The sequence below is a fragment of the Anser anser genome (genome assembly GCF_964211835.1).
Source record: "Anser anser genome assembly, chromosome: 6".
Lineage (NCBI taxonomy): Eukaryota > Metazoa > Chordata > Aves > Anseriformes > Anatidae > Anser > Anser anser.
In genome coordinates, this window is record NC_139726.1 from 11,711,697 (window position 1) to 11,726,889 (window position 15,193).

The 15,193-nt window shown below is 38.8% G+C and overlaps 1 protein-coding gene across 1 annotated transcript in view; it reads left to right on the plus strand.

The window, feature by feature from the left end:
* The first annotated feature begins 760 nt into the window (after positions 1–760).
* Positions 761–15,193, plus strand: part of CYP27C1 (cytochrome P450 family 27 subfamily C member 1) — a 44,692-nt gene continuing 30,259 nt past the window's right edge. The window contains exons 1-8 of the mRNA XM_083841966.1: positions 761–1,234; positions 5,102–5,292; positions 6,900–7,099; positions 8,463–8,672; positions 10,155–10,318; positions 12,498–12,664; positions 13,446–13,524; positions 14,450–14,653. Coding sequence (XP_083698092.1) covers positions 896–1,234; positions 5,102–5,292; positions 6,900–7,099; positions 8,463–8,672; positions 10,155–10,318; positions 12,498–12,664; positions 13,446–13,524; positions 14,450–14,653 — 1,554 coding nt within the window. The 5' untranslated portion in view covers positions 761–895. The remainder of the gene's footprint in view (positions 1,235–5,101; positions 5,293–6,899; positions 7,100–8,462; positions 8,673–10,154; positions 10,319–12,497; positions 12,665–13,445; positions 13,525–14,449; positions 14,654–15,193) is intronic.

A 15,193-nucleotide genomic window follows, 5' to 3' on the forward strand; every position in this document is an offset into this window, starting at 1 on the left:
CAAATGTAGAAAAATATAGAGAATGCAAGGAAAACAGAGCTCATTAAACTTAGTTGTGACTAAACTGCTGGAAAAGTAAGTTCCGTAAATGTGAATCTTGCTTGAGATGTTCCTCTGTCCTCAAGTGTTACCTGAGCTTCCGATTCACTTTTAACTGAGGTGATCTCCCACATCGTTCCTGGAGATAATCAAATTTTTACAGATTATCACTAATACTTTCAGAAGCATACAGAAATGGGTATGAAGACGGCACAAAGGCTTTTGAAATTGTGCCGAACAGGTTGGAGCTCGGGTTCTCTGTGTATTATTATAAACTGATGCAGCTGAATTGAGAAAAGCTGCGGTAAGGAACTCTGTATGCAGTTAAAATGTCATTTTCTACAAAAGCTGACACAAGCTGCTTACTAGGTTTACCATATCCAAAAGATAGACTAATCTGTAATACAAATAACATCCCTGGGTATTGTAATTTACAGGAACTGTTTGTAATGTTACTGTGGAAAACCATTGCTACTTGTATGCAGATGTGGAAATGTTTTCATATAAATCTAAACCTACCTTCTCAATGAAGGAGAAAGTTGAGATAATCCACGTGTGAGATTGCCAATTGGGGAAAGAGGGGAAAAACTACACTTTGGCTGCATGCTTAATGGGCAAATTTATCTGATTTGAATTATACAAAATAATAGGTTCGTTCTATTCAAGTCTCATCCCAGACCCACCCCCCTTTTCCAGCCCTAGGGGAGGGAGCGTTAAATAATGGTCTGTGTAAACTGATGCTCATGCAGTAAGAGTTTGGAGAAGTGCTGCTTGTACAAGTTAAAGCAGGCAGCGAGGAAAGCAACCGCATAACAAGCCGCTGCGGGAACAAAGTGGACCTTCCTGAAATTAAGCCATGTCTTTCCTCACGAGAGTTTTGACAACGGCATGCAAGCAGCCACTTGAATGGGAGAGGACTTACTTCTACCAGGAGCTTTTTGCCTGCGGCTTTCACCAGCTGCCCAAGCTTTCCAGCAGCCCGTCGCTGGAGGTGCCGGACAAGTCGCCGGGGGCGGCAGCCAAAAAAGCCCCGGGGCCGGCGGCGGGCTCGGGGGGCGCAGGGGGGCTGCTGGAGCCCCCCCGGCAGCGGCTCGGCAGGGTGAAGAGCCTGCAGGAAATGCCGGGACCCAACACCCTCTACAATCTTTACGAGTTCTTCTGGAAGGACGGCTTCGGCCGCATTCATGAGATCCAGGTACAGCCGAGTTGGAGATTTCGTAGATTTTAGTCCCGCCGGGGTTACTTCGGCTTTTCCCTCACAAAACGTTGCTCAACCCCCGAGCTAGCAGCACCGCGCTCCTGTTATGAAAGAGCCGGGGTCAGGAGGAGCCCCATTCAATCTCCGCGTCCCTTCAGATGGAGGTTTAGCGGTTTTGTCTCGGTCAAGCACGGGGCTTTCAGCCGGGCGGGCATCCTCTGAGGAGCTCCCCCCTTCCCCTTGTGCGCGTAGCGCGTACCCCCGCTCCTGGAGCTCCCTCTTTCTTTTCATCTTTATGCGTGTACGTGGCTGCCTTAGACTCTTCGGGGGAGAAAAAAAAAAAGAAAAAAAAACCACGGGATTTTTTAGAACTGGGCCGCTTCACAAACTTGCAAATTACCTATTTGCGGGCTTTCCTCGGCTCTCGGACCGCAGCACCCCCCTGAGGCGGGGGCAGCCCCGGTCGCGCTGAGGCGCCTCAGCTCCCTCAGGCAGCGGGGGCGAGCTCCCTGACGGCGGTCCCCCGCCGTAGCCAGAGACCATTTTGTCTCCCAGCCCCCGCCTTTCTCCTGGCCTCCCCTTGTATAAATGCACCCCGCAGGGCCGCCTGGCCGGGTCCTCCTTCCCTCCCCTCAGCAGGAGGCGGGCGGTTTGAAACCTCCCCAGAGCCGGGGGGGGCCAACGGTCGCGGCTCGGCGGCCCCGTGGGCGCGGGCGGGGAGGCGGGAAACGGGGCGCGATGTGATGGCGGCCGGGGGCTCCCTGAGGGGCCGCGGCGGGCGGGCAGCGACCCCCGGGGCCTCGGGGAGCGGGGACGGCCCCAGCCGCCTTCCCTTGGCCCTGCTGAGGGTGGGCTGAGGAAGCGGGGTGTGTGGAGGGGGGAAAATGGCAGAAAATGGCAGGAAATTAGGCGCTGGGGGAGCTAATAAGTTCCTCGGGTTTGGCTGGCTTTGTTGTAGTTATCACTGAGATAGATTAGATTTTTTTTTTTATCTAAAAAGTGTCACGCTCCTCAGTGTTTGGTGAGCCATGTGTGATGGCGGCCAAGCTCTATATTGCTGCTGCTGAATTAATTGTTTGACTTAATTACTTCCTAACAGGTACATGCAGATAAACTTATCTTTATAATTGCTAAAGTGTGCTCTTACGCTATATTTCTTATATTACTGTATTTCACTACTGCTCTGGGGGCACACAGAATTTGCGAGGCACTCGCCATAGTATTGTAACACTAAAATCCTACCTTGTACACCAAATTCAAGGCTACCTTGAGATAAGTACGCAAGTCAACACAATGAAAATTATTCAAACTATTAGAAAGAATGTAAGAAGACATAAAGAGTGCGTGCTTTTCACTACTGCTAGCTGAATAAGAAATTTTCTTCTTAAGTGAACATTATTCATAGAAAGGAAAGCGGGAGAAAGGACAAGGAGGAGTTGTAACACAACACTGGTTTTTATTCTATTTAGAGTCTCAAAAATCACTTTGCAAATCACGGCTGGCCTGTTTGCAAACATGCTGGATGCAGGCAGGCATTAGCCGGCTTAATAACAGTCTGTTAAATTTAACAATGCAGTGCACATCAGGAATGAATTAATCTGAAACCCTTTGGTAACCAGCACAGCTACTTAAACGTTGTCCTTTGGCGCTCACAAGCACTCGTACGCTATATGCAGAAGGGGTGGGGAAGCCGGGCGTTTTTCACAAAGGAGATTCTGTTCTCGGTAACATGATTCCAGTTAGTCCTGGCCAAAGCAGTAATGCCTACAGCAATTATGACAAAGGAAAAGTATTTTTAATTTGATGGGGGTCAGATCTCGTGTCTCATCGGTACTGTATGAGTATAAAGAAAATAAAGGTGAGGGGAAGGGGTTTGGATGCTGACAGTTTGGACTTATGATGTGTGAAATGGTGTGAGAATGGTATGAGACGTTCAAGTGTAATATTTTTAACATCTGGAATAAGGGAAAGAAAACCTATGTTGTGACAGAAAATATGGAAAAGAAATTCCAGGCATTCCTTTAAACATCAGGTTGATACAGTGATCACCATTCTGCTGAAAACACAAGAAGTCCTCAGCCATTTCTGTTTTAAAACTGATATATGTTGGATTGACTCGATTGACAGTTTACTTTCTGGTAAAGTTTATCATCCCTACGTGATAAATCCCTTACCGTGAGTGGATAAAAACAGTTCCATAAATATCAAATTTGTTGAACCTCTTTTTGTGGGATTGGTGATCTGTATCCCCCTCACCCCACTGCATTTTCCTTACAGCACTCATCTCCCACCACAAGCTTGCCTTAAAGCCTCTTGGTCTCTAAATCTCTTCAGTATTCCTTAAAATACCTCTGGGGCAAGAGCTGCTTTGGGAATGTTTTTTCATCACCCATTGGTCTGCATGTGATGTTTGGTTAGCAGGAGACGAGCAGAAATGGTAATGGTTGAGTTCCCACTGCTGCATATCCCTTGTCAGGGTGACAGATGTTTATGTATCATTTGAATCCAGATGCTGGTTGTTGGAAAGGGGAAGAATGTAGTTGTAGGAGACCTTTAACTGTGTTTAAACTTGGCTGAAATTGGCTAATGTGTTCCGAAAGTGGTCAAGTGGAGACTGTCAGAGACCACAATTGCACAACCCTTGTTTTATTTGGAAAGTAGGCAAAAATAATTATGTTTTAATAAGCACTTGGTACCGTATGGTAAAGGGCAATTCATATGTCTTAAATTTACTGTTGGCAATTAAAAGTTTCATCTCTGTAACCAGTACTGATTAAAACGTATCTCATAAATTAATCTTGGGTCAACACTAGATTTTCACTAGCTTAGCTGTATCAAACTTGTTTGATTTATAACAAACATAACTGCAAGCAGATGCCTTTAGGTTAGATGCAAGTAACATGTCAAATTTGGTCAATTTAACTTATTTTGCTACTCTAAAGAGAAGTAAAACCTTTAAGACCTTGAACTGTCTTAAATCTAAAGTCCTAATGATAAATTTTGACAACTCCTTTGCAGACTCTTTTTCCGAACATGATGATGAACCTCTACTCCAAGTGAATTTCTGGGAGTTATTTTGTTTCACAACAATATTGTAATTAAATTTGTTTAAAATAATCAGTAAGATTTCCTCAGACAGTGACACATCGCTTACTGTTTAATTGCCTGTTGCTTGCCTCCGGCTTGAATCATATAACTTGTGGATCAATCGGCCACTAAACAAACCTCACTGCAGGAATAACACTTCAACTTTTCCTTCCTTTTTCGGAATTAATGTATGGCTTTCTCCAAAGTTTGCCATTGATGAATGTGTCCTAAAATATATTTTTTTCACTAGGCTGTTATGCTATCATCATCCTAGGTTAGATGTAAGAAACTATACACTTTTTTTTTTTTGGTAAAGAATAAACTGGTAGAGTAAGTCTGTTTACAGAAGACATTGCAAGCAAGTTATTATCCCTCTGTATTATACTTTCAAATTCACCCTACTTACCTCCTTGTTTTCCATTTTTTTCAGACATTCTTTCTTACTTGATCTGAAGATACGTGTGCTTTTAAGTGCCCCAAGTCCTTTGATTTTATGGGTATTTGGTTTCACTAGCACTTTTGCGCCTTAGAGCTTTGGGTATTTTCAATCAGGGGTCCTGAACAGTGTGACCCCTCTGTTTTCCTGCTGAATACTTCACAGTAATACTTCAATGCATTCCCATGACATTTCAAACCATTCCTTGACGGGAAAACCAGGAATCGAGCTCTAGATGCAATACATTGATTGTCACTGTGTGACAAATTATCAGTTTCCTTTTCTGTTGATTTTCCTTAGTAATACTTTACTTCTGTTTCTCTTTGTTGGTGATATTGTAGCAAAAACACACTCAGGAATACGGAAAGATCTTCAAGTCTCACTTTGGTCCCCAGTTTGTTGTATCCATTGCAGATCGAGATATGGTTGCTCAAGTCCTCCGGGCAGAAGGTAGAGCACCACAAAGAGCTAACATGGAATCATGGCAGGAATACAGAGACTTGCGAGGAAGAGCAACGGGACTTATTTCTGCGTAAGTGGTGTTATCCCTTCATTTTCTAAGTTTTATTGTAAAACTATAGTGATTTTTCTGAAGGACTGTACTGGTCATCTGGGAATTCATTCTCTTCTGCATGGAAATATTTGTATGTTTAGCAGGGGGAGGAGGAGGCTATCAATTTATAGTGAATTGTCTATTCTGCTGTAAATTTTCAAAGGATTGGTAACAATGCATAGTTTGAATGTGGAATGAGCTACCTCACATTAAAACATTCTTAGGGACTGATTATCTGGAAGCAGTATATAAGAGCAGGGCTTACTAGCCTTGGCATAACACTGCACAAATACGATTTTTTGATCTGCTTCAGATCCAGATGACTGCAACAAGTTGGCAGTGTGTTGTGTGGACTTGCTGACTTGGGTTCACTTTATTGTTCACCAAAGTGTCCTCTCACTAGATTAATGCAGAGAAGTCACTGTATCATAAATTTATACTGTAGCGCATCCCTATGCAGATGTATCTTTTTGTACATGGCTGATTGTAGAAAAGTCATCTAGCTTTAAAGCTTGCATAAACCGACAGTGCATGTGTGGGTGTGGTTATTTGCCACCAGGAACTGCTCACAGTCAGCGCTGACATAGGCTGTTTATTTAGAGGGAAACCGATTTCCTGAGTCATGGCCAGTTTATTTCTTTAATGGTGGCACTTCAGCCTCAAATCTTAAGCTGCGCTGCAGAGTCAAACTAACAGTTCCTTGATATTTCGTTTGAGGAGAACTTAAATCAAGACAGACTCAGAAAGCGTCTGTTAAAGAGATTAAATTTTGCTGCTGGCCAGTAAGTTTCTATACCTTACAGCAGCATTATTCCAGTTGAAAAAAAAAATCATGGGAAATACATTGTAATTCAGAATAAATTCATTAAAGACAGTTGCCTGTCTTCATGGGGAATTGAAAGTTATCCCTGGAGCCACAGTTCCCAACAGTTCTGCTTGTATCAAGCAGGCAGATGCTACAATTCAGAATTCTAGTCTTCAATAAAAAGATTTCAAAATATATCTAAAGGAGACTTTATCTGTAAATAGTTTCTCAAAGCTTCGTCTGTTGTCCTATTTCTTTGTAGATTTAGAATTAACATAACTGAAAGTGATTTATCAATAATGGGATTTACAGTACTAGCTTAAATTTTTGATTTGTCAGATCTGGATGTGATACCTACCTTTGACAATTAAATACAAATTCTAACCAAAAGCAAGTTTGCAAACTATCCATTCAAATAATTATTTAAAGTAATTTTAGTAAGAAAATTGTGCAAATCTAAATTTCTTATGTTAAGTACTACTAAAACTAATTTGGAGGCACATGTCAAGTTCAGAACACTGAGTTGACAAGTTCTGTCACCCAAAGATTGCCTTCAGATGTATAGACATGTTGCAACACTGAATTCTAATGTGAACATGCAATAAGTACGAAATGAAAATGTAGGAGCGTGATACCAAGTATATGTTATCATAACTCCATTATTTTCATTTCACTACTTAATTTTTCATCTCAATAATATAAGCAGTTGTCATTTCAGAGCTCTCCCTGAGCTAGTGATTGTTAAGAATAGTTGTGTGTAGACATTAATAATTTCTTCTAGGGAGGGGGAACAATGGCTAAAAATGCGAAGTGTACTGAGGCAAAAAATTCTGAAACCCCAAGATGTGGCTGTTTACTCTGGAGGAGTCAATGAAGTTATCACAGATTTGATTAAAAGGATCCACACCCTCAGAAGTCGAGAGGATGATGGGGAAACAGTGACCAATGTTAACAACCTTTTCTTCAAGTATTCAATGGAAGGTAGGTCTGAGCTGTATAACATCTGTGGCGAAAATTAATGTAAAATGATGTGCTTATGTTTAGGTATTTTTGTCATAAATGACTTTTACCCCATCGTGATTCATCTGAAATGGGAAGCTTGACAGTTTGCGTTCAGATACCTTCCTACTGAAGGCAGTGGCTATCGGTGGAATTCCTTTGTAGATTCCAAACAGACGATACTTTGTAATAAGGGACAATTACTGTGGAAATGCTGACACATAGGCAAAATGTACAGACACAGCGCTGACCAGTTTCAGTATTCCATGTTTCTATATAAATTTCTCAAGAATAAGAGTGTTAAACTTCTAATGGTTTGCTTTCTAAGACATGTTAATTTAACAGTCTACTGGCCCAGTTCCAGATCAGCAATCACTACTTAAATTCTGTTCATAGTATGTTGTGGGAAAAGATAGCGCTTTGCCCTGCCTACAACATACCAAATGTGAGATTATGCTTGCCTTAAAATCACCTGGCACTGGCTACTACTAACGAAGGAATGTTGTGCTAGATGGAACTCTGGCCTCCACTAGGGTAGGATTTCCTGTGTTCTTATAGAGATCTAATGGTGATATGCATTCACACATTCCTTTGACTGGCTTCATACAGCCTGATCCTGTTACATATAGTACCTTTTAAAAACACAGGCACTCTTTGCTGATGGACATCCAAATAACTTCAGTTTTGCAAGAACTTCAAAATTGCTCACCTATGAAGATGCGGCATCAAATGGCTGTCTGTTTGGCAAACTAATCTAAGTCTGTTCTACATTATTAATGTCTAAAAATCACATTCAACTAAGTTACAAATTTTATGGAATTTTAAACTCTGAGCTTACAGATTCACTCTAACTGGCAAGTTAAATTCTTCGCATTCTTTTAGCTTTTTATTTATAACTTGTGCCTGGCACTCATATATTTCTTATATCAACTGCGTTTTTGATCAACTCACTGTCAACTGTTCTGAGAACCAGTGTGTTAGATTTTTCGAAAAGTCTATCTAAACAATAAAAAAATGCATAAGAATTGGCAGTTGCTGAAAGATGTGCAAGAGAAATAAAAGACACATGAAAATGGAGGGCTGCTCTGCTTCTCTTGGAATTCCTGGCTGTCCTCTCATGCTGAACATTACTGACATGGTAGCCACAGTCTTTCTGGGATGTTAACTAGGATTTTTACTTTTTTACTGTTTTAATTTTTTATCTACTCACAGCTGCAGTGATAGTAACAAAGCTTTTGGAAATTAGAATAATTAAGATTATAATTATGTTAGAATTTTAATTCCTCACCTTATTAATATCTGTATATGGAAGTGTATACCAAATTCTTTGATCTCGTATGTGCAGGTGTGGCAACTATTCTGTACGAATGCCGGTTGGGCTGCCTGGAAAACAACATCCCACAGCAGACTGTTGAATATATTGAGGCTCTGGAGTTGATGTTTAGTATGTTTAAGACCACTATGTATGCAGGTGCTATTCCCAAATGGCTTCGTCCTCTTATTCCAAAACCCTGGAAAGAGTTCTGCAGATCCTGGGACGGACTCTTCAAATTTAGTAAGATTTAGTAGTAGAAAAGTTCTGCTGTTTTCCTGGAGGTTCTTTGTGTGTTTGAACAGGACTTACTGTATTTCTCACCTAAAATTATTAGGAGGCATTGCAGCGGAAGAGATGCTGTGATAATGAAAAAAAAAACCACCTGAACTATTAACTAATGATCAGAGTAATAATATAATTAAACTCATTGTGAAGTTTAAATATACACATACAAACACAGAAGTTGGTGTAGAAATATAGCACGGTACTGCAGTATCTTTTTTTAAATAAAGCATTTTATACTACTTTATGATTCAGCTTTCAGTCATCTGAGTAAAAAGGAGAAGTTATCTTTGATATATATATATTTAATATTCTGGAGTATTTCAGAGGTCTGAACCTTCTTTCCCTGTCTAATTTTAGGAAACTGCATGCATCTTTGTATTTATTTTATTAACACTATTTGTCTAGGTAGGTCTGTGTAGGTCTTTTTCAGAGCAGATTCTTAAGTTTCTTATTTTTTTAATCTGCCTATATGTATTGATCTGTACGTACAGTAAGCATTAGGGAATCTGTTTAATGCTGGTGTGGTTGTGTTTTCTGCAAAACACATTGAACTTTTTTACACTGCCACTTTTAAATTATTTCCCGTGGAAAAGTTCTCTCTTTCCCTTTCGTGGGTTAAAAACAAGAGCAGACTTCAGCTAAAAGTAGGTGAAAAACTGTTCTTGAGGAATTTGTTCCATTTGAAACTTGTTATGCTACTTCTTTCTTTAATTCCATTGTGAAAAAAGGAATTAAATGGTGAATATCACTGCGATGTGTGTATTTGTGAAGAATTCAAAAAGGAATATGTCGATTCTAGTTCTTTTTGTAAGCTCATTCTGTGAGACACTCATTTTCAGAGGAGTTTTCACCTTTGAAGCACTTGTTTCACTGAAAATGTTTGTAGTCACAAAGGTATAAATGGGACTGTGGGTAAAATCATTCAAAAGAAAATATCATTCACTGAAGTTTTTCCATTTTTGTTATTACTTGATGCTCCTCATCTTTGTCTTCAGTGTGATTCAGTTCGGTGGCTTTGACCTCCTGGTTGCCGCTAACATCTTGTAACAGCCGCTGTGTGCTGACTTGCAGCACGCTCTGCACAGGTCACCACTTCTTGCAGAGTCATCAGAAAACAAGCCAGGTGGGCGTAAAACTTGACCTTGAGCTTTCTTCGCTTCCAGTCAGAATCTACAGCCTCTTGTGTCCTCTCCTCATGCTCAGCGTTCTCGTGCTGAGAGTCACCAAGGCTCCTATCAGCTCAGTCTTTCCTTATCACGAGTACCCAAGGACCTACACCACCGCGCTTTAATCTTTTCCCTGAGAAAATAGATTTAAAATATTTTATCTGTTTATGGCTATGTAGTATAGCATAAGGGAGTAGAGGAACTGAAGTTACTGAATGGAACCAGCTGAAAAATAGAAATGGAGGCCTAACAATTTTTTTGAATCCCAAAGGTCAAATCCATGTTGACAACAAATTGAAGGCTATTCAGTCTCAACTGGACCAAGGAGAAGAAGTGAATGGTGGGCTACTTACATACCTCCTAGTGAGTAAGGAGCTTACTTTGGAGGAGATTTATGCCAATATGACTGAAATGCTGCTGGCAGGAGTGGACACAGTAAGCTTGTTATCATTTTTATTGAGCACAGTTGTTTTGTAAATCAATTCACAGTACCATCCACAGCTACCTTTGGGAGTACAGGAGGGATGTGCGTGTTGTTTTTAAGGACATAATTTCTGACACGTTTAAGTCATGATATCTTTTATACGATAGAAAATAACTTGCTATTCTGTCTAATCTCCCTACTGGAATGAAGTCAGTAGTAAATCAACTGGGACACGTGTTTTGGATCAGGTGCCTGGTTTCTGCTGCAGTTAGGACGGGGGCCACAGGCACGGAAGGGGGATGTTAGCCCAGCACTGACACAGGTGAACATGAGTTCACTCTACCTCTACTTGAGATGGCAACAGTCAGCCAGGCTGAGGCAGAGTCATGGTGATGGGGCTCAGCGCTAATTAAACTGGAGTACAAGGTATGTTACCCCTAGGGAAACATTTCAAGTGCGCCAAGCTAGACCAAATGATGCATTTGTCATCCAGACAAATGTAAAAGCCATGTATATATCTTCCCTTCTTCTCAGTCCTGTTACATGGAAGCAGTGCAGCTTAGCATCGACTGCAGCAAGGCAATCAGAAGAATAAGAAAATAAGAATTACTGTATTGTATATGCTATATATATGGATTTAGAGTATCAGTGAACAGAGTTACTATAAATGAATGTAAACTTTTTTTAAAAGAACTTTACTATTTAATAGAGCGCTATGTAGGGCTGTGTTTAATAATCTTAAAGTAAAAAAGATTAAGTAAAAAGTATCTTTAAAGTTTTTTAAAAAAAAATCTTGGTAATTGAATACAGATATTTTTTATTTTTTTTTGAATTTAAGAAAAGTCTGTAAGGTTTCTAAGGAAAACAAAACAAAATGGTAATACTTTTGAGTTCCAAAGTAAGGAGCGTATGTAAAGCTTACATGCTGAAGATCATTCTGTTCGTTAAATATTCCACGGGCTTATGAGTTTAGAGAGCTTTTTGATGTTTGGCTCTTAAGTAAAGCACAGTTATTCTGCCTATTCATTTTCTAATCTTTCAGACCTTTAATTTTCCACTTTTAGTGTGACAAAGTTTTCAGTAAGTTATAAGGACAGTGTTCAAGTTCATGCCAATGAGTTTCTCTTTCCATTTGACGCAACTTTCTCAGCTGGCAACAATTTTGTGAGAGTATGGCACTTGTGATTTCCTCATTTCCCGGCACAAGACAAAAATTGAGGGAACCTTTTTTATCCCCATCTGCTGTCATTTCAGATCTCATTTTATCACAGAAAATGAAGGCGGTTTAGAGGGTTATAAAAGCTTTCAACAAAATTGTAAGGCAGCTTTTGGCTACAAAGCATTTTGGCTGTCCCTGGAAAAGTGCTAATTTTTAAGAGGTTATGAAGGAGCTGGGAACCAGGGAAGAAACAGTGTTTACATCACAGGAAGTTTTGTATGCAGTTGGCACAACTGCCAGCTCCTCTGAGCTCTGAGAGGAATAGGGCAGGGTTGTATTTAGCAGGGAACAACAACTCAATATTACAAGAAGAAGAAAATAAAGCTTCTGAGAATTACTTCTAGCACTATACCCCAGTTTGAACATGATATAAAAGGTCACCATCATGATGAATTGCAAGCCCCAAATAAGACATTTCCAGCTTTATTTTTTTTTTAAACTCATACCCATACAATGTGATATTCAGCTTTGCTGTACCAATGAGTGAGAAGCTAAAAATGAAACTGTTTACTGCTAAGAAAGTGAAACTGGTTGTCTGTCTTCATTATGCAAGTAGAAAAACAAACACATTTTAAAATTATTCAAGAAAATTAAGGTAGAGTTAACAATCTGTCTTAAATGCTGTAAGATGCTAAGAACAACACAGGTTGCTGTTTAGTGTGTTTATGTTTCAGTATTGTTTATGTAGTTTTGTTGGCATTTGCTTTTTCTGTTACTTTTTAATATTTCACTGAGAAAGTATCAGCATGGATTGTTTTGATATATGGAGGATATTTGGGCGGAAAAGGGCTGAAGGAGGAGATAGTGGAGTCTGACAACATCCCATTGAATCCAGATGTTAATCATTACCAGTCAGTTTTATAACCATAAACGTAAAACACATAGGGGAACACTTTGCTTTTCTTGGCTTGAAATTGTTTTTAATCTGCTCTTGTTGGACTTAATGATGATGGTAGTGGTTTCTTCCTCAGACTTCTTTTACTTTGTCCTGGGCGACATACTTGTTGGCAAAGCACCCTGAGGTTCAACAACGTGTTTATGAAGAAATAGTCAATAACCTGGGGAAAGACCAAGTTCCTGTTGCTCTTGATGTCCCCAAATTGCCTTTGATTAGAGCTGTGCTGAAAGAAACCCTGAGGTAAGGGTTTTTGTAATCGTTAATTAAAAAAAATAATTCCATTTGGTTGTAATGAATTTTGAGTCAATGCTAATGTTTGTATTTGATATTTATTATTTGCTCCTTCTGCTTTTACTTACTGTAGCAGTATTGTGTCCAAGGATATCCAGGGAATGAAATATGATAGCTTATATAATGTTTAATGCTTTTTAAGTACGGTAAAATTAGTATCACATATTTAGGACATGTCTGTTAAGGCGGGTAATTGAAAGTTTGATTTTGGCCTTTTAAGTATTAGTCTGTAGAAAGGACTGTAATAACCTAGTCTCCTCCACCCCCCACACTACAAAGTGGTACTTTGCTTCTTCATTTTAAGCTTCTTTACTTAAATTGAAGGCATGTGACGTGCTTTTTTTTTTTTAATGTTTATACCAAATGTTCATAGTGAGGTGAGAGGAGTAAGAGGGTGTTAAAGAAGGCTTCAACAAGTGTTTTTCATCTCTCTGTAGTGTTAAAAAAACAAACAAACAAAAAAACTCCAGCTTGACCAACTGATTGCCCGTTTGTACATGTATAAAGCAAATAAACACATAGACCAAATAGCTCTACCTCCAGTTACTAGTTTATATATTTCTCTCAAGTATTAATGATATTCTCACAGATGTTTCAAGGTCTTTTTATCTCCCAACTGATCTGTACTTTCAAAGAACCTTTGCGCTCTGAATGCATGTTAGATTGGAAACTAAACTTTTTACGTTGTATTAGCTTTACTCTTGAAATTCTCTTAAATATTTGTCTCTAGGTTATACCCAGTATTGCCAGGAAATGGAAGAGTGACCCAGAAAGATTTGATTGTTGGAGGATACTTGATACCTAAAGGGGTAGGTTCTGTTGCAGTTTTCTGGAGAGAACAGGATTTATTTTTTGTATCTGAGATGTAATCTGTTGGAACATATTTACACTTCACTGATTTCAAAGGATTTCACTGACCTAGAGCATTAGGACAAAAATGTTATAACAGTACCCACGTATATGACAAAAATTGATTTTATAATTGACTTGTTGCTGTTTTCGTTGTTTTAATAGGTTTGGTTCCTCACCTGCTAATCAAGTTTAACCTTGTGGCTTGTACTTGATATTCCTGAGGGTGGAATCTGTTGAAAACATCTCTGTGCAATGTTAGAATTTTATTTAAAAAAAAAAAAAAGTATGAATTTCATTATTTTTGCCAGTTTTTCTAGTTCTTTGCCTATTAATTCCCTTTTTAGAAACCTTGATTTCCTTTTAAAATTATGGATATTTCCTTCTATTGTTCAAATATTACACAGAGAACAAGGTAGAACTGTGTAACTCTTCCAGTTGACTACACAGTCCCTTTTACTTCTGTGTTGGAGCAACACTGCTTTGAAACATTCAGGATTCTTAATATAATTAAATATCCCTTTCTTTTTTTTTTTTTTTCCCTTAGAACTTATTTGGAAAAATCATTTATTATTGCTTCTTTTTTTCCCCTGAGATGTTTTTTAACGCTCTTTCATTATTTCTCTTTCCATTATCCTGTGTCTTTTCCCTTTCTCTCATAATACCTGTTTGAGACAATTCCCAGCTCCTGTGACTTTTGCTCCAATCTCCTTCCTTGTTGATCTTCTCTAATTGTGCTTTTTTTGTTTGTTTGTTTTGTTTGTTTTCCTGGAATTACTCAAAGATACTTAATTTTTATAACCCTAAAGTGATAAAAGTATAAATGCGCTTTTTTGTGTGTGTGTATTGGAGTTAGATAAGTATAAATAACATTTATTTCTTTAGACACAGCTGGCACTCTGTCATTATGCTACTTCATACAGTGAAGAGAATTTCCCAATGGCAAATGAGTTTCGACCTGAGCGCTGGCTGAGGAAAGATAATTTGGACAGAGTAGACAATTTTGGTTCCATCCCCTTTGGTTATGGCATTCGAAGTTGCATTGGAAAAAGAATTGCAGAACTGGAAATTCATCTTGCACTGATTCAGGTTAGAAATGTATGACAGCATTAGAAGAAGAAAAATGTTTTGGTATGATTTTTTTCTATGTATACCATTTCTGGATATCTTATTGTGCACAAAAACATTGTTTTGGAGTGTTGTCTAGCATGCTCATTCTGCAAAGGCTTAAAAAATTGAAAATAATCATGCTTGAAGAGTAGCATACTAGTTAAACTACATGGCAGAAGAAAAAATCTTTGTAATCCAAATGAAGTAAAACTAAAGGTAAGATTATTAAGGAAATGTATGGATTTAGTACAAAAGGTTTTTATAAGCCTTCTTTAACGTATATTAGGATGGTTACCTGCTCAGTTACAGTATTTTATTTACAAAGAACTCAATACATGAGAACAGGTGAAATGTTTTTTATATCCTTGTTCTGATCATTGTGTTATCATAAATAATGAGATTAAATTCTTGTGTTTTTTTTTTTCTATTTTCTGTGGTTATTCTGTCCCTTCTTTTTCCTTCTTCTAATTTTACTTTATTATCATTTTATATATAGCTACACATATAGTTGCATAGGTA